This window comes from Fundulus heteroclitus, chromosome 2 (genome assembly GCF_011125445.2).
Source record: "Fundulus heteroclitus isolate FHET01 chromosome 2, MU-UCD_Fhet_4.1, whole genome shotgun sequence".
Classification (NCBI taxonomy): Eukaryota; Metazoa; Chordata; class Actinopteri; order Cyprinodontiformes; family Fundulidae; genus Fundulus; species Fundulus heteroclitus.
In genome coordinates this window covers 13,333,333-13,353,551 of record NC_046362.1, presented here as the reverse complement: position 1 = coordinate 13,353,551, position 20,219 = coordinate 13,333,333, and the positions used below count along the sequence as shown (strand labels likewise).

Genomic DNA, 20,219 nt, shown 5'->3' with positions numbered 1-20,219 from the left:
AGTTCTGAATGAGATTTGAGTGAAGAGTCCTCGTTTGTATTTTAGATCATACCTTCAAAATCAATGGCCCAAATCAATGGCATTACCTTCTTGGAATGCACAGAACATTTTCGGGTAGTTTATCTTACTAGATCTTTAGCAGCTTCTTCTACCTAATCCCAAAATTAAAACATTTTACAGTACCTCTAAGAATTTAACAAAAGCCCAAAACAATTTGACCCATTTCTGGATGTTAAAAGACTTTACAATTATTCCTGGTTTTACACTCGTACCATTTTATCCCCTGTATGTAAAAAGTAAAAACTTAAAACGTGATTATGCAACACAACTTTATTGAAACTCTTGAAGCAACATCAGTTTACAAACAAGGAAACAGGAGCTCGTTAAATTTAAAATTGTCTTCTTTCTTTGAACCAAAATGACAAAAGAACCGGAGATGGGAAAGAACCTCCTATAATTTTGGACCAGCAGTGGCAGGTGCATTTGTTAATAAAAAAAATATATATATAACTTATGGAATCTTTCAAGTTTACAGGACTGTTGGTACACAGGGCTTGTGTAAACCAGTGATTGGGTTCACAGCTTACCTTGTGTGCTTTGAGCTTTAAATGATTTATTATTTCCAGATATCAAAGCTTGCACCACCTTGATTGAAGAGACAGAAAGTAAAAAATACCAATGATAAGGAACAAAGAAATCAGAGCAAACGCGAGTCGGGGCAAATGCATTCATGAATCTTAAATTTTTCAGTGTGGTGCAAATTTTTCAGTCACAGTCATTTTAAAAAGGCCCTTTCAGGATCGCATGGCTTGAGCGCTGCTTCTTGTAACTCCTCTGGGTCCTTGGCCGGCCCCTCGCTTGTAGTTCTGTTGGTAACCGTCCTTGATCAGCGGCAGAGAATAGAGACATTTTAGGAACTTTTCGGACAGCACATTGTGTTTTTTTTTTTTTTTTTTAAAAGCCAGCAGGAAGACTTTAAAGCTTCTTCCATACCCTCTGATAACTGCCGTTTGAGTAATCCCGAGGTGTGTTGAACTGGGGCTGTCCATATCCAGAGTTGGCAGTGCCGGCGAAGGGAGGGCGATAACCTTCATAACCACCTGAAGACAAACGCAGACTTGTGCTTAGCTCCAGAACAGAGCTAAAAAAAAACTACATACATACGTAGACCTGTTAGCAAAGTGTTTCCTAAGAATTATTTTCTTTGACGTGTGAAGATTTCTGAATGGGGTACAGCAAGTTCCTCTCTTTAATCCTTGTGAGCTTTCACTCTGTCATGGAAAACGTAGGGCTGCAATGATTCCTTAAATGATTTGATATATATATATATATATAAAAAAAAAGTTTTATTTTTATTATTTTATTTTTATATCATACAACTTCATATGGGTCGACAGCCTAATTATCACTTGTGTCACAGGGGGCAGTAATTGCAGTTGGACAACAGGCCTCAGTTTCCTTTAACTGTGAAGGAAAAAAGCTGGAGATTATGAGCGGAAAACAAGCAAAAAAGATCCAAAACTTTATATGTTGAGGTCTTTATCAAAAAACAAAAAGACATACATCCTCTGCAGTAATCCAAATTAAATTAGCATTACAGCTTTGACATCAGCAATACCATGCAGCGTTTCCCCTACCGTTCTACAAGGGGGGGGGGGGGGGTTATGTAGTAAATTATTATGCATCTGTGTGTGTTCGGTTAATTTTATTACAATCAGCCTTTCTAAATAGCGCCTGATCACATCCTGAGCTATTTCTGTCTCTAGGCTCCCATATAAGGGGGAAATGAGTCTGAGGACAGTGACTATAAACTGTCCAGTGGGAAGAAGTCTCCAAGGCGGCTGCTTCTCAGCACCCCGGCTGGCAGGTGTGCGGTGGGCGCCTGCTGTGGGTAATGTAGGAATTTGTCACAATAAATGGCCAATTAAGTGCGCTCAACTATGAAGTTTAAAAATGCCCGTGGAGAGGGCTTTATATTAAAATTAAATATTTAAATATTAAATATCTTTAATATTTCTCCTAAGCTGAGTTGTCGCTCCTTTACTTTCAGCTCAGAGTCGCCTGCGTTCGCATGCAGGTAAATTCCCACTCCTGCCAGGAGAGAGAGTCACGACACCATTTTTACCTGCCTTGGTAAATATTTCTGCATTTTGTAAATGTAGTTTCTGAGGATGGCTGCACTAAAAAGTCCCACGGAGCCGGTCACTGAGCGTCTCCTGCCCGCGAAGACGTCGGTAGAGGCTGTTCTGATGGGGGAGCATGGGCCAGTGATTAAAGAGAAACGCTTCGAAATGACCAAGAATTATCCCCGTCAGAATTAGTTTCGCTTACGTCGGGAGCGCAGGATCCAACGGGATAAATGGGTACTTTGTCTTTTTTTTCCCCTGTTGTGTTACAACTGAAAAATGACATTTGTTTGTTTCACCTATTACTTCAATATACTGAGAATGTTTGCCTGATATAACTATGAGAATGATCACGCCTGTTTAAACTCCAATATAATAAGCATTAATGCTCAATGTAGCACATTCTCAAGTAAACGGTTTTATGGCTATTTTCCATTTGCTTTGATTGTCACAAATCACCGAAAGTCTGCTGGAAACAAAAATCCACCGTCCTGAGTCCATCCCTGAAAACAGACGGCTGCTTTATTTTTGGAAAAATGCATTTTTGCAGCTAGACAGACCCTATGAATGGATCAGAAACAGATCCCAAATCGAATAAGATTAGAATTTGATGAAGTTACGCTCAAAAATATAAACTCTGGCAGATCATGATTTTAAAGAGATTTTCATTCAATCAATAAGTATGAAGGACGTTAGGCAGGTAGCCTTCAGAATATAGGCCTGACCTCTGAATCCATTGGAAGAGCCTCTGTAGCCGTTGATCATGCCCCTGGCGTTTCTGGGTCCCCCGCGAGACATGCCTCTGCTGTTGTAGAAGGACTGAGGCTGTCTGTTAAAAGCAGCGGCCTGCTGAGGGGCCTGCTGATGGCCTACCGTCTGGTCTTGGGAGTGGAAGGCACCGACTACTGGAGAGGGAAAAAAACAAAAAAACAAAAACGGGTATGTCAACAAAACAGGAGTACGCCACACGGCTGTCGCCCGCATAAAGAATGTCATACTAGAGCTACTGGAGAAATTTGCCCACCAGACTGTAGCTGCTCAGGCTGAATCTCCGTCTGCTCCACAGAATGCTGCGACTGGCTGCTGAAAGCTGGACTGTAGCTGTTTTGGTACTGGTTCGCCTGGTTCAGGGCCTCCGTCTCGTTAGCTGGCGGGACTGGGGCGTTAAGGTTGAACACCTAACGGGACAAACAAAGGCCGCATTGAGGCGACGCCAAAACCAGAGGAAAGCTCACGAGTTCATTAGGTGTGATGCAACCTGTGTTCTCCCAGGGACTGCGCGCGGGGGAAACCCACATAAACACGGCACAAACGGAGGACACAGAGCAAGCAGAAGCTTCAAGGGCATGAGGCGGTACTAAACCAGTCTATGTCACCTTTGATCCACATTCTTGGATGGTAAACATAAATTGAATAAAACAGCAGCACAATGGCAGGAGAACAGGAAAAAAAAAAAACACGCTCACTTTGAAAGACGTGCGAATACTGGAATATTTTAGGGTCATATAACTGCTAGACAGAAAATGTATGGAGCCTAAACAAAGGGAAATAAAAGAAAAATCAACCAAAAGGAAATTATTTCAAAGGAACTTTGAAAGCACATTTGTCTTAACAGGAAGTGGCCAGTTTAATGCACGGTTGCTTACATATCTGGATCCACAGCATCTGATGGGGGTTTAGTTGTAAATAGAACCTGGACCTTTTATTTTTTTAGCATGAATGTGACAAATGGATATGCGGTTACTCATTGGTGACAAAATAAAAAAAAAAAAAAAAATGGAGCAAGCCCTTTTGCAGTGCAGGTGAATTCTGGGGAGGTACACTGTGAAGGGGAACCAGCCACCATTAACCCCACGTCTGCTGGAAACATTAATTTTCCCCTCAGGAAGGAACAAACCTACTCTGAGAGAAGAGAACAAGAGTTGAGGCTAGAGCTCCTACCGTTCAGGCTACTACTACTACTACGCATCCTCTGTCTGCTGTTGTCCACACATCACATGACTTCAATCACTTCTATCTGAACGACCCTCCTAAGTTTAAATTTAAGGTAATCAGCTTTCTGCTCGTCGTCTGAGAGCGTTTGACTGCAGCCTGGTCACGTACCTGTTTTTGACATTTTTCCACATGCAGAATTAGTTTGACGTTTTAAAGCAGAGCCACGTGTTGTGAGGAAACCTGCAGTCAGACTTACAGCCTGTGAGTTGCCCTTTAACATTGTGACAGCTACGTTACTGTGGCGCAGATGGACCCTTCTGAGTAAAGTGCAGACTGATTATGCAGAGGAAAGACTTGTGCAGCTACTGCATGGCTAGCTAATCATCACTGCCAGAACAAAAAACACAAAAGGCTCACATACATTGAACCACCTTTTGCTTCGATTACAATAACGTCACAATGTCACTAGATTTAGTTTCATCCAGAAGCATTAACTTTACACAAAGATCTTGTATTGATGGTGGTAGAGTTTGCCCGCTACGCAAAGCCTTCTCCAGCTCATCCCAAAGAATCTCAATGAGGTTAAGGTCTGGATTCTGTGGTGGCCGGTCCATGTGTGAAAATGATTTCTCATGCTCCCTGAACTGTGCAATTAGAGAAGAAAAACTGCATTGATGGAATAATCTGGTCATTCAGTATATTCTGGTGGTCAGCTGACCTCTTTCTTTGAGCTCATACTGTTGTTGAACCTACAGCTGACCAGCTACAGTGACCCCAGATCACAGCACTGCCCCACAGGCTGCTACAGTAGGCACTAGGCATGATGGGAGCATCACTTCTCCTGCCTCTTTTTACCCTGCACCAATCACTCTGGAGCAGGGTAAATCTGGACTCATATGACCTTCTTCTATTGCTCCAGGGTCCAATCTTTATGCTCCCTATCAAACTGAAGCCTTTTTTCACCCGGTAAGCCTCAATGACTAGCAGTTCTTACGCCACACAGCTGTTCAGTCCAAATCTATTGAGTTCCCTTCGCATTGTGAGCGTTCAAATGCTCTTACTGTCATCATCCAACGATCCCCTGAGTTCTACTGCTGCCGTTCTTCGATTTGATTTGATTGGTGGTCAGTGAACACTGACCACGATCATTCAGGATTTCTTTTGTTTTAAGATCACGTTTTTCTCAAAAGATGATGGGTCCCCATTGTCCATCTCAACCCAATTTTAGTAGTTTACGTTTTCTCTGCCTGATGCGTGATTTCATCCTTCTTAAACAGACTGACATCTTTTCCACGACCACAGGATGCTTCTGTCGACACGGTTGTTTAAGAAATGAGAAGCAACTCATTGCACCAGTTGGAGTTAAATAACGTGTCAGCTAAAACATGATGGCCCCCTGCTGTAATTATCTAATAGGAGGTTCGTAGTCATTTGCTCAGGTAAACCCCGGTGGTGATTTTTTTATTTTGGCCATGTAGTGTACAAACAATGGTTGGGATGAACATGCAGACGCATGCCTTTACATATCAGAACAATGCAGGTCAGAACGAGGGCAGAAATAATGACCTCTACCTGAACACTACCAGCTTTGGTGTTCCCTGTTACAGGCAGTCTGGCCTTGGGACACATAGTTTGTAAATCCTCTTTTAGCGTGCTGGTATCTTAGGTCTCCTAACTGCTGTTCTCACACATTTCTTCTGACTTCCTCCTTCCAGGCGTGAAAAAGTTGCCCAATAGATCCTGACTTCATGAACTCCAGCACTGCTGTCTCAGGTGGACATAGTGCTGTGCGCTCATGCCTGAGGCAGTCGTTGCAAACTTAATCATCTCTTCTTGGCAATGTTCGCCTACGTTTAAAGACGCCCTACACTGTTATTGTCTGTAAACTTTTTCAATCTCTACCAAGGAAATTAATAAAACTTTCTTGAGCTAAATGCACGAACACCTAAACCAAACCTTTGCAGAATCTGGCTTTAATAGAAAAGGCAGAAGAGCTTTGTTATGATGGGAAAATAAAAAGCAAACAATGCAAAAAAAAGAAAAAAAAAAAAAAAAAGAAAAGAAACAGGCATCCATGTTTCCCAGCAAATGTGCTCTCCAACATTTAGCCAAGCCTCTGAAGTCAAATCTTTGGCCGCACTCAGACCGTCAAAGCGCAAATACGGGCCTCAGCAGGTAATGACATTATGTCATGCAGAACAATGCAGACAAACACACAAGATAAGCATGAGTTTGCATTCAGTCGCTAAAGGCATTTCTTTGCATTACGAGACTTGTTTGGCGTTTAAACAGAGAAACAGGAAGTATCATCACAGCCTTACTGTTTGCATTGACTGGAATGGAGCTGCATTGACATTGATGCCACTGCTGTGAGGAGCTTTGGAAACAGGCTGAAAGACCTGCGTCTGAGAGGCAGGAGGGAGAGCTGTGGAGGGGGGAGGCTGTTCTGACGACAATGACATGGAGGTCTGTTGCAGAGGGAGACACAACACACATTACATTTAGGGTTGGGATGAGTATGTTTGCTGCTGCTTAAAGCTTCAGTCCGATTAGACTTTTTGGCTGTAAATGGGATTTTGACTTGATAAATGATTAGTCAGACACAGGTCTTTTCCTTCTGTAAAATGTTTTTCCTAAAAAGTGACAATTGAAAAGCACATAATTACTCCTTTAATTTATGTCATTTCACAGCCTTTAAAAGAGATAGATACCACGATTGGTGCGGTCAGACTTTCTCTTGACAATATTTATGCAAAGGAAAATTCCTTTAAGACCTTCAGCCATCCAGTAGAGGACAAAGCCATTCCAAATGTTCAAGCTTTGCAATGAGCATTTATTGATTATTTAGGCATTAGGAGAGCGGGAACTTCACGGCTAAGATGCAGAAAATGGAGGAACAGTGGCTTGCAGGAAACAGTCTGTATTTTTCAGATTACAAGGTGCATTTAAAATCCTTACATTTTCTCAAAAATGTATGATGCGCCTTATATATTTTAAAGTTGTGCTTACTGACTGATTTTATGTGGTACTAAGTGCTCAAAAATCTGTTAAAATGTGGAAGTACGACTTTGGTTAGCAACGAAGTCGCACCGCTCAATGGATATTCGGAGCATTACGGTACACTGTGTCACTTCCTGATCAAACCCCTGAGCTGTCTACAGGACTGCCTGACTGGAACATCTAAACTAGAAGTGCATTCATGTAAAGCAGCCCGCGCCAGGAGTATGCACTAGCAACAACCAAGTAAGTTAATTCAATATAAAAGTGAAGTTTATTTTGGCCTTATTTTAGAAACAGGGCAGTGTCGTCCAACTACTCTGTCCTCCTGACAGAGACGGATAGAGAGCTGTGAACGTGAAGGAGCGGAGTGATATTGCACATTTGGGAAGAATATTGAATGTGCCTTATGGTCGCAAAAATACAGTAGTTGAAATGTACAAAACTATTCATACCTCTTTAGCCTCTTAATATTTTGTCTCATTACAGACACAAACCTAACATTTTTTTGGGAGGGTTAAGGTTACTTGAACCATGATTAATTGCAATTACAGCTTAGGGTCTTTTGGGGGCATGTTTTCTACCAGCTCTGCACAATTTGAGACGTTTTTATTAATTCTTCTTTGGTAGAAATAAATAAGTTCAACCTTAGACTGGATGGAGATCAATGTTGCAATATCAGTTTTTAGGTGTTGCTGCAGATTCTCAGTTTGGGCCTTTAATGAATATTCTTTGACTGGAACCCATCCACTGCAGTTGGGATTGTATAGACACGCTCTGCTGGAAGGTGACCCCCCCCCCCCCCAACCTGCAGCCTCTAACAGGTTTTCGTCTACGTCTGTCCCGCATTTAGCTGAGCAGCTTCACGGTCCGTGCTGAAGAAAAGGATCAACACAGCATGATGCTGCACCGTGGGGGAGGAGTGTTCAAAGTGATCTTCTGAGATAATCTTCCGTCCCACACAGTGTTTTGCATGTACACCCAAAATACATTATTCTGGTCTTATCTGAGCAGATCAACTTCCATGTTTGCAGCGTCCTCTACATGGCTTATGGCAATTAGCAAACAGGACTTCTTATGGCTTTCTTCAACACGGGCCAGAGTTGCTAATAGTTGTCATGTGAACACATCCTACCACCCGAGCTGTTGATCTCTGCCGCTCCCTGAAAAAGTCACTGGGTCACATGCTCTCTTTTCAGGGCCTAACAGTTTAAGTGAGCGCCGTGTCTTGGTAGTTATGTAGCAATCTTCCCAATTGTTAGATGAGGACTTGAAGCGTCCTCTGCGAGACATTCAAAGCTTGGGATAGTGTCTGATCCCTGAGCCGTCTGCTGTGCCCCTCTGTCATGTCTTTTGATCACTAATGCTCTCTATGACCCGCTGAGGCGGTCACAGAACAGCTAGATTTATACTGAAATTCAACTACAGACAGCTTGACTGTATTTAGTCTAGAAGCCAGTGTTTTCACTGAATTTTGTTTAGGTCTATCAGAGTAAAGCAGGTCGAATGCTGATGCACACTACACAGATTCTTATCTGTAGGCCTGTTGACAGCCGTGCGCCGTTGTCCTTCCACTTCCGCAGATGGGCGAACAGCCTGGCTTACCTGGATGGGGTCGATTGGCTCTGTTGCGGGTCGAGGATCTGGTGTGTGAGAGGTCTGATACAACGGCGGTGGTGTCGGCGAGACGATGGGGACCTGAAAACGGAGACGTCAAAGCCATTTAACACGGGCATCGCTACGGCAACCTGCCTCCGGTTCACGTGGAAATACTCACTTGCGTGGGTTCGGGTTGCACGAGAACAGACGTGGGTTGCGCAGGCCGGGACTCGGGGTGAACTGCAAGAATTGCACTTTGATCAAACGGAACTGGACCTCCGCGCGAAACTGCACAACAGCGTTTCGTGTCGGCAAACGTACCCGGAGGACAGACCATCTGGGGTACGTCTATGGTCTGGGCGGGCTTCATCGGCTGCGCCGACACGATGGCAGGGTCGATGGGCTGTCCGTCAAAGTCCAACATGGAGTCCTGAGAACAGAAGCACTCAGCACTGAAACACGCCCGACGACGTCGAGCGGCGTTGCACGACAACCGGACCCCACCTGCATGAAGTTGTACGTCCCCTGCATCTGAGCCATCAGGTCCTGCACCACTTGCTTGCGGACCATGGGGTCAGTCGGGGGAACGGGAGACGCTAGGTTCATGGGATGGGTGTCCAGAGCGACAGGGGGGGCTGTGGGCGGTACGGGTTGTTGCTGCTGCTGCTGCAAGGCACTGACAGCCTGCAAGAGGGGAGTCGATGTCTGATTAATAGAAGCGCCTTTAAATTCACATCGTTCAAGGGTTTCAGAGCTGAGAGGCTTTACTCCTGACTCACAGCTTAGTTGGTATGACAAAGGAAATGGTGATAAAAAAAAAAAAAACTCTGCAATTTTACAAGCCAAATTCTCATCGGCTTGTAAAACTACAAACATTCCCAAAATGTGTTTGGTCATTTGGGTTTCCCACCACGACACTATCAAGATGTGTTTTTTTCTTGCTTATTAAAGTTCCCTTTAATTCTCATACTAGACACCCTCGCTGTGAGCCTAAGCGGCTGCTTCTAAATAAGTGAGGAGATCGGCAAAAGGTTCCTTTATTTCACCAAATTTAATTCACAGAGTGAAACTCATTCATTACACGCAGAGGGATACATTTCTACAGCTCATTTCTGCTCATTTTAATGACAGTGGCCTACAACTAACACAAACTCCAAATTCAGTTTCTTGCTAAATTAGGAAATTAATGCCAACCCTTATATGGGCGTTTTTTCCTATAGGCTGCAGTTATCCCTGCTGCAGGCGCACCTTTTCTACCAAACATTCTCCTTCCACTAAACTCCAGCAGCCCTTCCTTTAAAGACGAAGGCCAGAAGCCTAACCTTTTAATCGTTACTGTGGGACTGAATTTAGTTTTCGGTAGGGATGGGTACCGAATGGATCCTGTCGGTACTAACGAGTACCGATTCATGTAAAATCAAACTGCACCATGTTTCGGTACCTAAACGCATCACTGTGACACTGAGGGAGTAGAAGAGTGGCCGATTTCCCATGCGGAACATGAACACAGCATCGTACGCACAAGAGCCTGAAGACATCAGCAGCCACTGGTCCAACAAAGCATGGCTGATTTAGCGTATTTCTGGCTATATTTAGAGACTTTTCAGACCAATGCAGCTACCTTTTTTCAAATAAGCGCCTAGCGAAAAATAAAGAGAGCAGAGAAGGCAGCCTCTCTACTTTTGAATGTATCCCGCCCTGGTTTACAGAGCAGGATAAAATATGTTTTCGATATTTTTTCTTCCTCTCTGAAACTGTTGCACTAAAACAATTACCTGAATTTTATTCACACACACAACTTCAATCCTGTATTCGCCTCGTTCACTCTGTGCTTCTGAAAACTGTCGTTTTGGTAAAACTTTGTTTTATTACATATCAGAATTATGTAATAAAATATTATTCAGGCAATGTATTAAAATTCATAAATTCTTTAATAAGGTTCATTTGTAGATCAAAACAAGTTTATATATTGAGAAGTAAGTAAGTTAAATTGAAAGATTTTGAGATTTTATTAACTACATAAACACACAAAAGTACCGAAAATAGGAACCTTTAAGTACCAGTATAGATTCCCTAGTACCGGGTATCGGTACCGTATGGTTCAAATGACAAAAGGTACCCATCCCTAGTTTTAGATGTAAGCCACAATTATAAAAACAGAAACCAAAACAGAAATAAACCCTTGGATTATCTCACTCTGTGTGTAATATATACATATTCTTATCAAAGAAGGTTATTCCATGTCCAAATGATGCAGAGAGATTTGTGTGATACACATTATGTAATACAACATTTTAAAAGGTGAAAAGAAAACAAGTCACAACTTTCACCTGTTTTCCGTGAAAACATGAGACAGCAGGCATATTTTGACCGAAGTAGCTTTGTGAAGTATCAAGGCTACCAGCTACACTGGGCGGGTATAATATCTGAAAAATGTCTGTTGACGCATCTAGCCTCATCGTCTCTACTTGTTACCACACGTATATGACAACAGGCGCCTAGCAATACTTCATCTTTTGATAAAACGGTTCAAATTTAGATCAAATACATAGAGGTTGTCTTTAAAGGAGGCCTGCATTCAACATCATGACATGATCATAACTTAATGTTGCGCTACAAGGTGAAAAGAGTCAGTGTTATGAAACTCACTTTGCTTCAAACCTGCAGGACACACAAAAGTCAATTGTTTAAATGAGTTTTCCACAAAGTTTTTAATTCAACATTTCCTAAACACTTTGGCATAAAAAAAAGGTTATGGATGTTTCTGCTACACACCTCTGGTTCCCTGGTCCACTCGTCTCCCTGCTCCTTTTCACTGCCGCTGTAAGAACTGTCTGGAATGAACTGTCTGTTTATGAACTGAGAGCAAAAGCACAATTATCAATAAAAACACCTGGAAGATTATTGAACAAAAAGCTTATTCGAGATTTTCTTTAATCTCACCTCTGTGGTTTCCACTGTGATGGCCTCTGTAAATTCCTCGCTGACTTCAGTTTCTGCACAGGGAGAAGTCAGTTAATGGAGAAGGCTGAGCTGATATAATTCACCCTTGGTGACATGAGCAGCTTTAGAAAACAAGCAGGAAAATCTGACAAAAAAAATGATGTTCACCTGGGTCAACTGTGGGCTCTTCTGCCTCTGGTGATTCGGCGACTGGGGCCGCTGGTGCCGCTGCTACAGCTGCTGGCTCTTCTTCCTCCTCTTCCTCACACACTCCATTTTGGTGAGATGGAACCCGGTCAAAGTACCCACTCAGCAGAACCTGGTCCAAAGTCTCTTTCAGTGCCTTGTCTAGCAGAGGATCGACAAAGTCAGCAGCTATAACCAAAAAGTCAGACTTTGTTGCAAATCTAACAGCGTTGTAGACACAGCTGTCAAACCATCATGTCATCAGCTTTAAATCTGTGCAAACACCTCCTGATTTTAGCACATATATGGCACAAAGTATACAATTTCGACAATTAACTGCTGTTAATGATGACAATTTTAAAAAGACACAAGTAGCTTAAACTGGAAGAGGAACAAACAAGTGAAAAAGTTTCCACTTCACTGTAAAGGTCAAGTTAGGTGCAGATGAACATGGATTGAGACGCTCTGCAGGGTTTTGTGCAATGCACAGCCGCTAAATTGAAGAGTTAGTTCTGTCCACTCAGCGTCTGGTTCTGGGTCTTTCTAGCTGCTGAATGAACGAGGTTAGCTACGTTTTTCCTCTGAAAAAGGGTTAAACGTTCAGAAACATGATTGTTAATATCCGATAGTCTCAAATTTCAGCAAACCACGGCTCCACAATATGTTGCAAATCATCACAACACTGCAAGTATTACTGCATTGTTACATTTAAAGAAAATAGTTTCTTTTCCTTTTGTTAAAGTTCTAGTTCAATGTCGTCATAATTGAAATTGTGACCTCTGAGGCTTTTTTGTTAATACATAAACAATAACAGCTTTGCCTTAGTGAGCTTATCATGCAGGTAGAGGCACCAACATACGTTTCACACAAAGTACAAATCTTTACATTATGCGTTGTGTGACAAATGTCAACATTTATTGTACCAAAACAAACATTTTTGGCAAATTACTAAATAAGCCCATAAGTATTCATACCCCCTGGCAGGTTTAGGTCTAAAATTAGTTTTATTCAGTCAACAAGTTACAAACATTTGACATTTACAAACAGATAAATTACTATTTTTTTTTTTAGAGAGAAAAATATTTTATATAAATGGAATGTCAAAATGATGTATACCTTTTAAAACTAATAAATAAGAAGTGGTGATTATTGGCATTACAGCAGTCAAGTTTTTCTTATAACTGCTGAGCCACTTTTTCATGTTCCTACTGGTATTTTGGTGATTTCTCTTTGGTGAGGGGCTCCAGATCTGAGGACAGAAGGCCTTCTAGCCATTCCCCTGATCTTTAACTCTTTCCACAGACTGAGAGATTCAAGTGGCCACTGACTGGGCCACTCCAAAATGTTATTACTTCTAGACAAAAAATATATATATAAGAAAATGAAGACTACTTTAAGCCTAAATATCCCAAGGATAAAAATATTACTGAAACCATGTGACACAGAGTCCCAGAAGAAACACATTTACACTTAAACAGAGCATGCCAGTTATTTCCTTTGTGGCTTTTCATACAGTCACCTGTATAATCACACCCCTACTTCCCCAAACTACCCGTCAGTGAGGTGAAAGGGATTGCCCGGAGTTACAACAGTGAACTGGCTCACCATTTTCTCGCCATAACTTCAGAGAGCTGATCAGGGGACCCACAGGCGACAGGGCCCCTGGCACCGGGCCCTGCTGCTGAGTCAGGATAAGCCTGCGGCCCGCCAAGCAGAATGCAGCAGTACGAAGCCCGAGAGCGGACCGCTGAGAATGCACTCACTGCGCAGACATCTGCAAAACCTGAATATTTCAATTCAGTCACCGCACACACCGTGCTTTAACCTTAACAGAAAGACTTGCCCATGGCCGCAGGAACTCCCAGAAGTCCCTGTCTCACTGCTTACAGTCGGCTACGACATGATGAAGAGCGCCGTGACGACAGCTGCATGGCCAGCAGTCTGAGCAAACGTCCTGCCAACTATGTGCAGCGTCACCAGCTGGACATCCACGTACGTCCATCTTCAATTACAAAACCTGCTGTGTCCAAACTTCATTTCACCCTAACCCGCAGTAAGGCCGGACCAGACAAATAACTCATCTGATGCTTGTTTCTCATCTCCGATCTCAAACTGCATTCCTTTCCAGATTAAACGCCAAATAAATGAACCCATTTAAAAACATGACCTTTGGTTTGCTTTAACCTACAATAATAAATATGAAAAGTTGAGGAATGTAAGGCAGGGATTTTTGAAGCGGTGTTTCCGACATATAAAGCTTAATTCTGAATATTTTTCTTAATTATTCAAGAGGATAAATATGTTTTGTAAATTTAGGTGCTTATTCATACTCTGTCAGCACAGGCCCAGACACGCGCTCATAGCAGTATTATCTGGCCAGGTAAACATGACTAGTCTGTCCTGTGACCGGCAGAAAAGACAGACAAGCTAAAGAAAAACTAAGAATGCGGTTTTTCCACTTATAAAGGAATTACATACGCTAAAGTGCCCCAATTATTAAACATTTTTTATTTATCACCACAGGGAATTTTCTCTTTGGCTACTCCGGTTCACATTACACATAATGTAGACAAAAACTGACAAACAGGCAACGATAACAGATAATGAGGCAGTAAGGTGCTTATTGAACAATGATGGTTTGAGTCTTTGTCTGCAGCAATGTGTATTTAGATATTCTGAGATGACAGTGTGAAAGCAGGCAGGGACATTAAGGAGATGCACCTGAAATTGAATCATCTAAGAAATTTAGCATCTAAGCAGTCCTTTGCGCTTGAATATATTGCGCGTTTTCCTTAAACAATTGGAAGTATCAGAAAATTTCAAAGAAACCCCCAATAATAAGTGTCACGCCATAAAGATAGTAAGCTGCAGCAACCAACTGTCTCTTCGTTCTCTCACTGTGAACATCGTTTTATAATGAATATGTGGTTCACTGCACCGCCCCGATCTGTACTGTGAAAAAATATTAGCGCTACGATACATTAGAACTAGTCAGGATACGCTAAAGGAGACCTTTTCTAAGCTTACTTTATGTGAAGGTAGAGAGACACGACAAGAGAAAAACCAAAGCTTTGATTCATTTCCACGTATTGATCCGGACTTACATGTCGTTCCAACCACAGCCTTGTCCTTCCCTTCAAGCAGGTCCCAAAGGTGCACAGACGCTTCCTTGTACTGGTCAGCCAACCTGCAAGCATCAGAATTAGCTGTCAGAATCTGTAAAGTTAGCTTCACACCTCCAACGCACCAAATATCCTCAACCAACCTCACGTCCTGATCCCGTTCTGGTCCCACCAACTTATAGAACTCGTCAAAAGTAGCGAGCTCTGCGTCCGACAGGAGCGGCAAGCCGCCCACCCCCTGCCTCAGCTCCTGCCGTACGGCCTCGTCGCCCAGCCGGTCCAGGAGAAACTGCAACTCCAGGACGGTCTTGAGCCTCCTCTGCTCCGCCTCCTCTCGCTGCAGCTGCTCCCGCCGTGCCGACTTCTTCACCACCTTCTGGATCTGATGGCGACGACGAGGAGGACACGTCAGAAAAGGCTAGAACGGACACAACTCAGAAAACCTCGGAAAGATTGAAAATAATCATATTCTTACATCTTGTCCCAATGTAATAAACGTCTTGTGCAACTCCCGGGCGAATTCCAAGTTGTTCGTGACTTCTTGGTACTTGGACAGAGCCTCCTAAGAAGATCAAAGAGGAAGAGAAATGTAAAATCTAATGCAAAATCTAAAATACCTCGCACAGAAAGATGACCCTGCTGTGTACCCACCAGCTGGTCCTGGTTGAGACCCTCCCCCTTGTTCTTCCTGACTTTATAGTCGTCCAGTTTGCTCTGCAACAGCACATCAACACAGGCATCATTAGAAGTAGGGATAATCTTAGCGTTACGCGACGCCGTTAGTTCAGGAGGCTTCAGGGTGAAAGGTTTAACTTGGGAAAACTCCCCAACGGTCAAGAACCCTCACCTTCTTTTTCTCCATGTTGCGGACCTTCTTGTCGATGACGCACAGCACTTGCTTCAAGACCTCCGACTGTCCACAGCCGCCCATTGATCCTGGAGCGGATCCCACCTCTGGGCTGGCGGATTCCAACGTCCTGTTTGCGTTCATTGCTGAGGGCATCTGGAAATAAAACGGGAAAATGCTCCATGTGACAATGTCATTGTCACATGTGAGACGCTCACAACACAATAACCTCCAGTTTTAAAAAAAATAATAAAAAATTTGGTCTGCATTTACCAGAATCAAAACAGGCAATTATTTCTACTGCTGCTAAAACACCAGAGCATGTTGATTATGGTTTACAAATGATACAGACAAAAATGCCTAGAGAATAAACAGGTAAACGTGTATATTGTGCAGGATATTGCACCTGTTTGCTATTTTTTTTTTAAAGCTAAAAGTGTGCCAAGGTGATATTAGCTAATTATTGGAGCCATCTGCTAAAGTAGCAGCCCGCAGTGGGCGACAAGTTATTTTACCACAATCTTTGGGGGCATTTACTGTGATGACAATACAGTTTTTCAAAAGTTAACTGCACGGCACTGTTGTAAAAGCCCCACAAATACTGCTCTTAAGCATAATCTCAAAACAGGCTTCTTCAGGACACTGATGACATGGAAAAGTGTGACTCTTCTCACTAAACCGCACATAACTGTATTTAGTCCTATTTTCGAATTTCATATTGACGCCCCTGATAGAACGGACTGTGGAGAAAACTGGAAAAACAACAACTCTGACCAAACAGTAAGTTTGTGGGGCTTTCAAACATAATTAGTAGGCGTTACGATAAATCAAAAAACTCATAAGAAACTTTACGGAATAACTGCCCATCCCCAATGCTGCTTGCGGCTTCTCAACCACCTTCTTGAACAGAAATCCACCAACCAGCCAGAGACTGGAATCAGCCAATTCTTCCTCCAACACCTGATATATTCATTTTTCCCCCCCTGTATTGATTGAAGGCATCAAAGCTAAGAACTCCCACCAATTTTCAGTATAAAAGAAATCTTCAAACTCCAACTTTTTGGGGGGCAACATGAGAAATCAGATTCAAACTGAGGCATAAACCAAGACAATGTTGACATTTTCTAACATCTTGACCTTTTCTGTGAGATTTAATGCCGTCTCTATTTAAAAAATGTAATAAAATAAAAAAAGCTCCAGCGAGTGCATTTTCTTTCATCTTATAACTCTTGGGGGGCATCATTGCAGTCGGGTAGGGTCAGACTTACAAAATAACAAGGCAAAAATCAATCCCATTGTTTTGTTTGCTATTACTGTCAACTTGTTCAGCACTTGGGACGCCCTCGATGTTTAGATTCTGATTCTGATTAGAGCAGCATCGTATTTAAAAGAAAGCGACAGAAGAAGACATGACACCCCTTTAAATCACCAGTTCATTGCTGCCTGTATTTTTATTTATTTTTTCTTCAAATTTGGATTTTTTTTTTAATAAAACAGGCAAATTTTTATTTGCATAAGAGGGGAAGCTGGCTTGCAGTGTACAGCAACAGGTGGGGCGAGGGTACCAGTGTGTAACTCATTTCTCCATACAGACAGAGGAATCACTGGTCCCTTTATACAGCGTCTTATTAATGTCGCTTTAAACCATAGGAATTGTGTCAGAGAATCGCTTTGTGCTTCTGAAAACAGCAATATTTAAAACGTCGGTGCACCTTTAGACAGCCAACAGGCACATAAACACAGGGAGAATGAAACAGAATAAGTGCTGTATGGCTCTGATACACTAAAAGGTGAGGGATTGGGCTGTTAGGATTTAATTCTAAACTCCAGTTTCCTAATATATTGACCAAAATAATCCAAATCAATGACTAATTGGGTCTGCAATTTGTTAAAAAAAAAAAAAACTAAACAGTAAAGGAGCTATTGTGGCGTCACTACTGTTCATATCAGGCAGGTCGGTGACTCAGGTTTAAATACCTCAACAGTTTTTGTTCTTCGGCGTCATTCCTGAAAAAGCACATTTCAAACGGCAGCCGTAACCATGTAGCCTCGTCACAGAAACACAAAAGATCAAGCAAACATTTTACAACACAATGCACGTCTTGCATTTAACTTGGAGTGTCGACAACGTAAAAAGAAATATATTCAAAAACAACAACTCACTCAAGTCGATCGCCTCCTAATATGAACTAGAACCCGACCAAATGGGTTTCGCATCAGTTAAGACTGGGGGACGTTTCGACGGTTGAACGTTTAGAAAGAAACGGATTTGTCCCAAGTTGTACGTTTAGGGGGGGAAAACGGTGCGAAACTACGCATTCACAACAGCCCCTTAGGAGGAACCGTGCTTACAACGGTGCATGCCTAGCATTTTTTAAATTTAGATTGTGTCGGTACAATCATGAAAGAACGGCCCATACGAGATGTAGCTTAGATGTGTGGAATACATAGTTTCGTAAGACTAGAACTGTTCCTGCTAACCAGACGATATCCGTAGCAAGCGGTTAACTTTCATTTCAACGGTCGAGTATGAGAAGAATGCTGTAAAATATATATAATAGGCTATAAATGGGCCATGCCGTGAAACAGCGCCGTGTTGCTCTCAGGAGTCTGGTCTGCTCGCTAGTATTTGCTTCTGTTTCGTGTTTTTTTAAAAATGGCCCTGGCCGCACCACCGTTAGCACACACCGCTGAGTTAGCATTAGCTAGCCTAGTTGACGTTAAAACCAACGCGTGTTGACCACCAGCTGGTCGGGAACCTCGTTACCTCGATAGCCTGCTTCTCGAGTCACCCACCTTGTTGTTATATATCCACGGGGGAGCTTGTTAGCTTAATATAGGTAAAGGCCAAGTTGTTATTGTTGTTGTGTTGCTTTTTTTATTTTTCTGTTTCACTCTAATGTGGGATCCGCCCGGCCGGCCGCACCGACAACTGAGACGGTTCGAAAGGGGGAGAAACTCTTTATAAAGACTGAGGTTCGTCTTTAGGTCTTCCAGTCATGCCTGAATAAAACCATCAAAGTAAAAACAAAGTAAAAAAATATATAAATGAATCAGAAGAGTTCACATACGCTATATGTAAAAATCATTCGTTCATAGTTGAAAATAAAGTGACCAGAAACCAGGAAAGAGGGAGGTAAATTGTATTTGTGGACAGGCATAATTCTCAACATACTCTGCAAAAAAATCTGCACAATCATTAGCTCTGATTAGGTTGTGTACATCCCTGTATACAGCCTGTATATATGTTTGAATGTATGTACACAGGCTGTGTGTGTGTATATATATATATATATATATATATATATATATATATATATATATATATATATATATATAGAGAGAGAGAGAGAGAGAGAGAGAGAGATAGATAGATAGATAGATAGATATATCACTTTACACCAGATTTTTAGCTTAATTATATTTTGTTATACAATAAATATTATTACAAATATGAATATTTACAAAAATACTTTTTTTCACTGATAGCAAAGTGGAACAAAGTCAAATGTCTTGTCTGTGTGCACCACTTAAAACAGATTCTGAGCATTATAATAAGTGCATTTTAAAGAAAACATAATACTGATAATAATTAATTTGTATTATTTATTATAATAATATAATAATAATAATAATAATAATAATTGTAAATAATACAAATTCATTATTATCAGTATTATGTTTTCTTTAAAATGCACTTATTATAATAAGTGTTTAATCTGTGCATCAAGTTTTCAAACAATGTTGTCAACAGTTCTGAAAACTATGTAGTCAGATTACACCATCAATGTTTATAAAATTTACTTTTCATATCTGAGTTTAAATATATATATATATATATATATATATATATATATATATATATATATATATATATATATATATATATATATATATATATATATATATACATAAACATATTTAAAAATATATCAATCTACTTCCAGAAAGTAGATTGGATAATAACGTCTTTTGGGAATATGTATATTTTTATTTATTTTCTAATATAGGATTTTTCTTTATTTCATTTTGAATCTTTGATTAGCTATTTCTACAACACCCATGTTCTTGATAACAGCAGGTGGCAGTAAAGCGCATCAATAGCATCAACAAAACAGGCTTGAAGGGAAAGTTCATATTAAAACTTAGCTTGTCGACAGTCATTTTAGTTAGTTTCTTTTTATGTTTTTTTTATTAATTATTTATTGGATTTAATTTACAAAGAAGATACAAAATAATTATCTTCATCAAGAAAAGGTAATCAACTCACACTGAATATTATTGTTTTGGGGTGTTTTTCTTTGTGCTCCGCTGGTGTCCTATTAAGACATAAATTATCCTTGGTTTTTATGAAACTATAATTTCAACAAGAGCTTACATCAGTTTCTGTAAGAAACAAATGCACCAGAGGCATATTTGAAAGAATGCGTAACCAGCTCTTCATTGTTTTGACAAATACAGGAA

The 20,219-nt window shown here is 41.3% G+C and overlaps 1 protein-coding gene across 3 annotated transcripts; it reads right to left on the bottom strand.

Moving 5' to 3' along the window:
* Nucleotides 1-312: 312 nt before the first annotated feature.
* Nucleotides 313-18,703, bottom strand: caprin1b (cell cycle associated protein 1b). 3 transcript variants are annotated; one of them, XM_012880369.3, is made up of 18 exons: nt 18,552-18,703; nt 15,756-15,911; nt 15,560-15,622; nt 15,384-15,470; nt 15,052-15,290; nt 14,891-14,973; nt 11,769-11,948; nt 11,601-11,653; nt 11,433-11,516; nt 9,162-9,341; nt 8,979-9,087; nt 8,836-8,897; nt 8,664-8,756; nt 6,383-6,529; nt 3,151-3,304; nt 2,852-3,031; nt 994-1,100; nt 313-881 (listed from the first exon to the last, which is right to left on the bottom strand). In XM_012880369.3, the coding sequence occupies exons 2-18, from the start codon at nt 15,909-15,911 to the stop codon at nt 795-797; spliced, it is 2,064 nt and encodes a 687-aa protein (XP_012735823.2). In that variant the 5' UTR covers nt 18,552-18,703; the 3' UTR covers nt 313-794. The 3 variants fall into 3 exon arrangements, with proteins under 3 accessions (XP_012735823.2, XP_036004060.1, XP_021163094.2); XM_036148167.1 differs by having other exon boundaries at nt 2,852-3,028; XM_021307419.2 differs by lacking the exon at nt 6,383-6,529.
* Between the last annotated feature and the right edge of the window lie 1,516 nt (nt 18,704-20,219).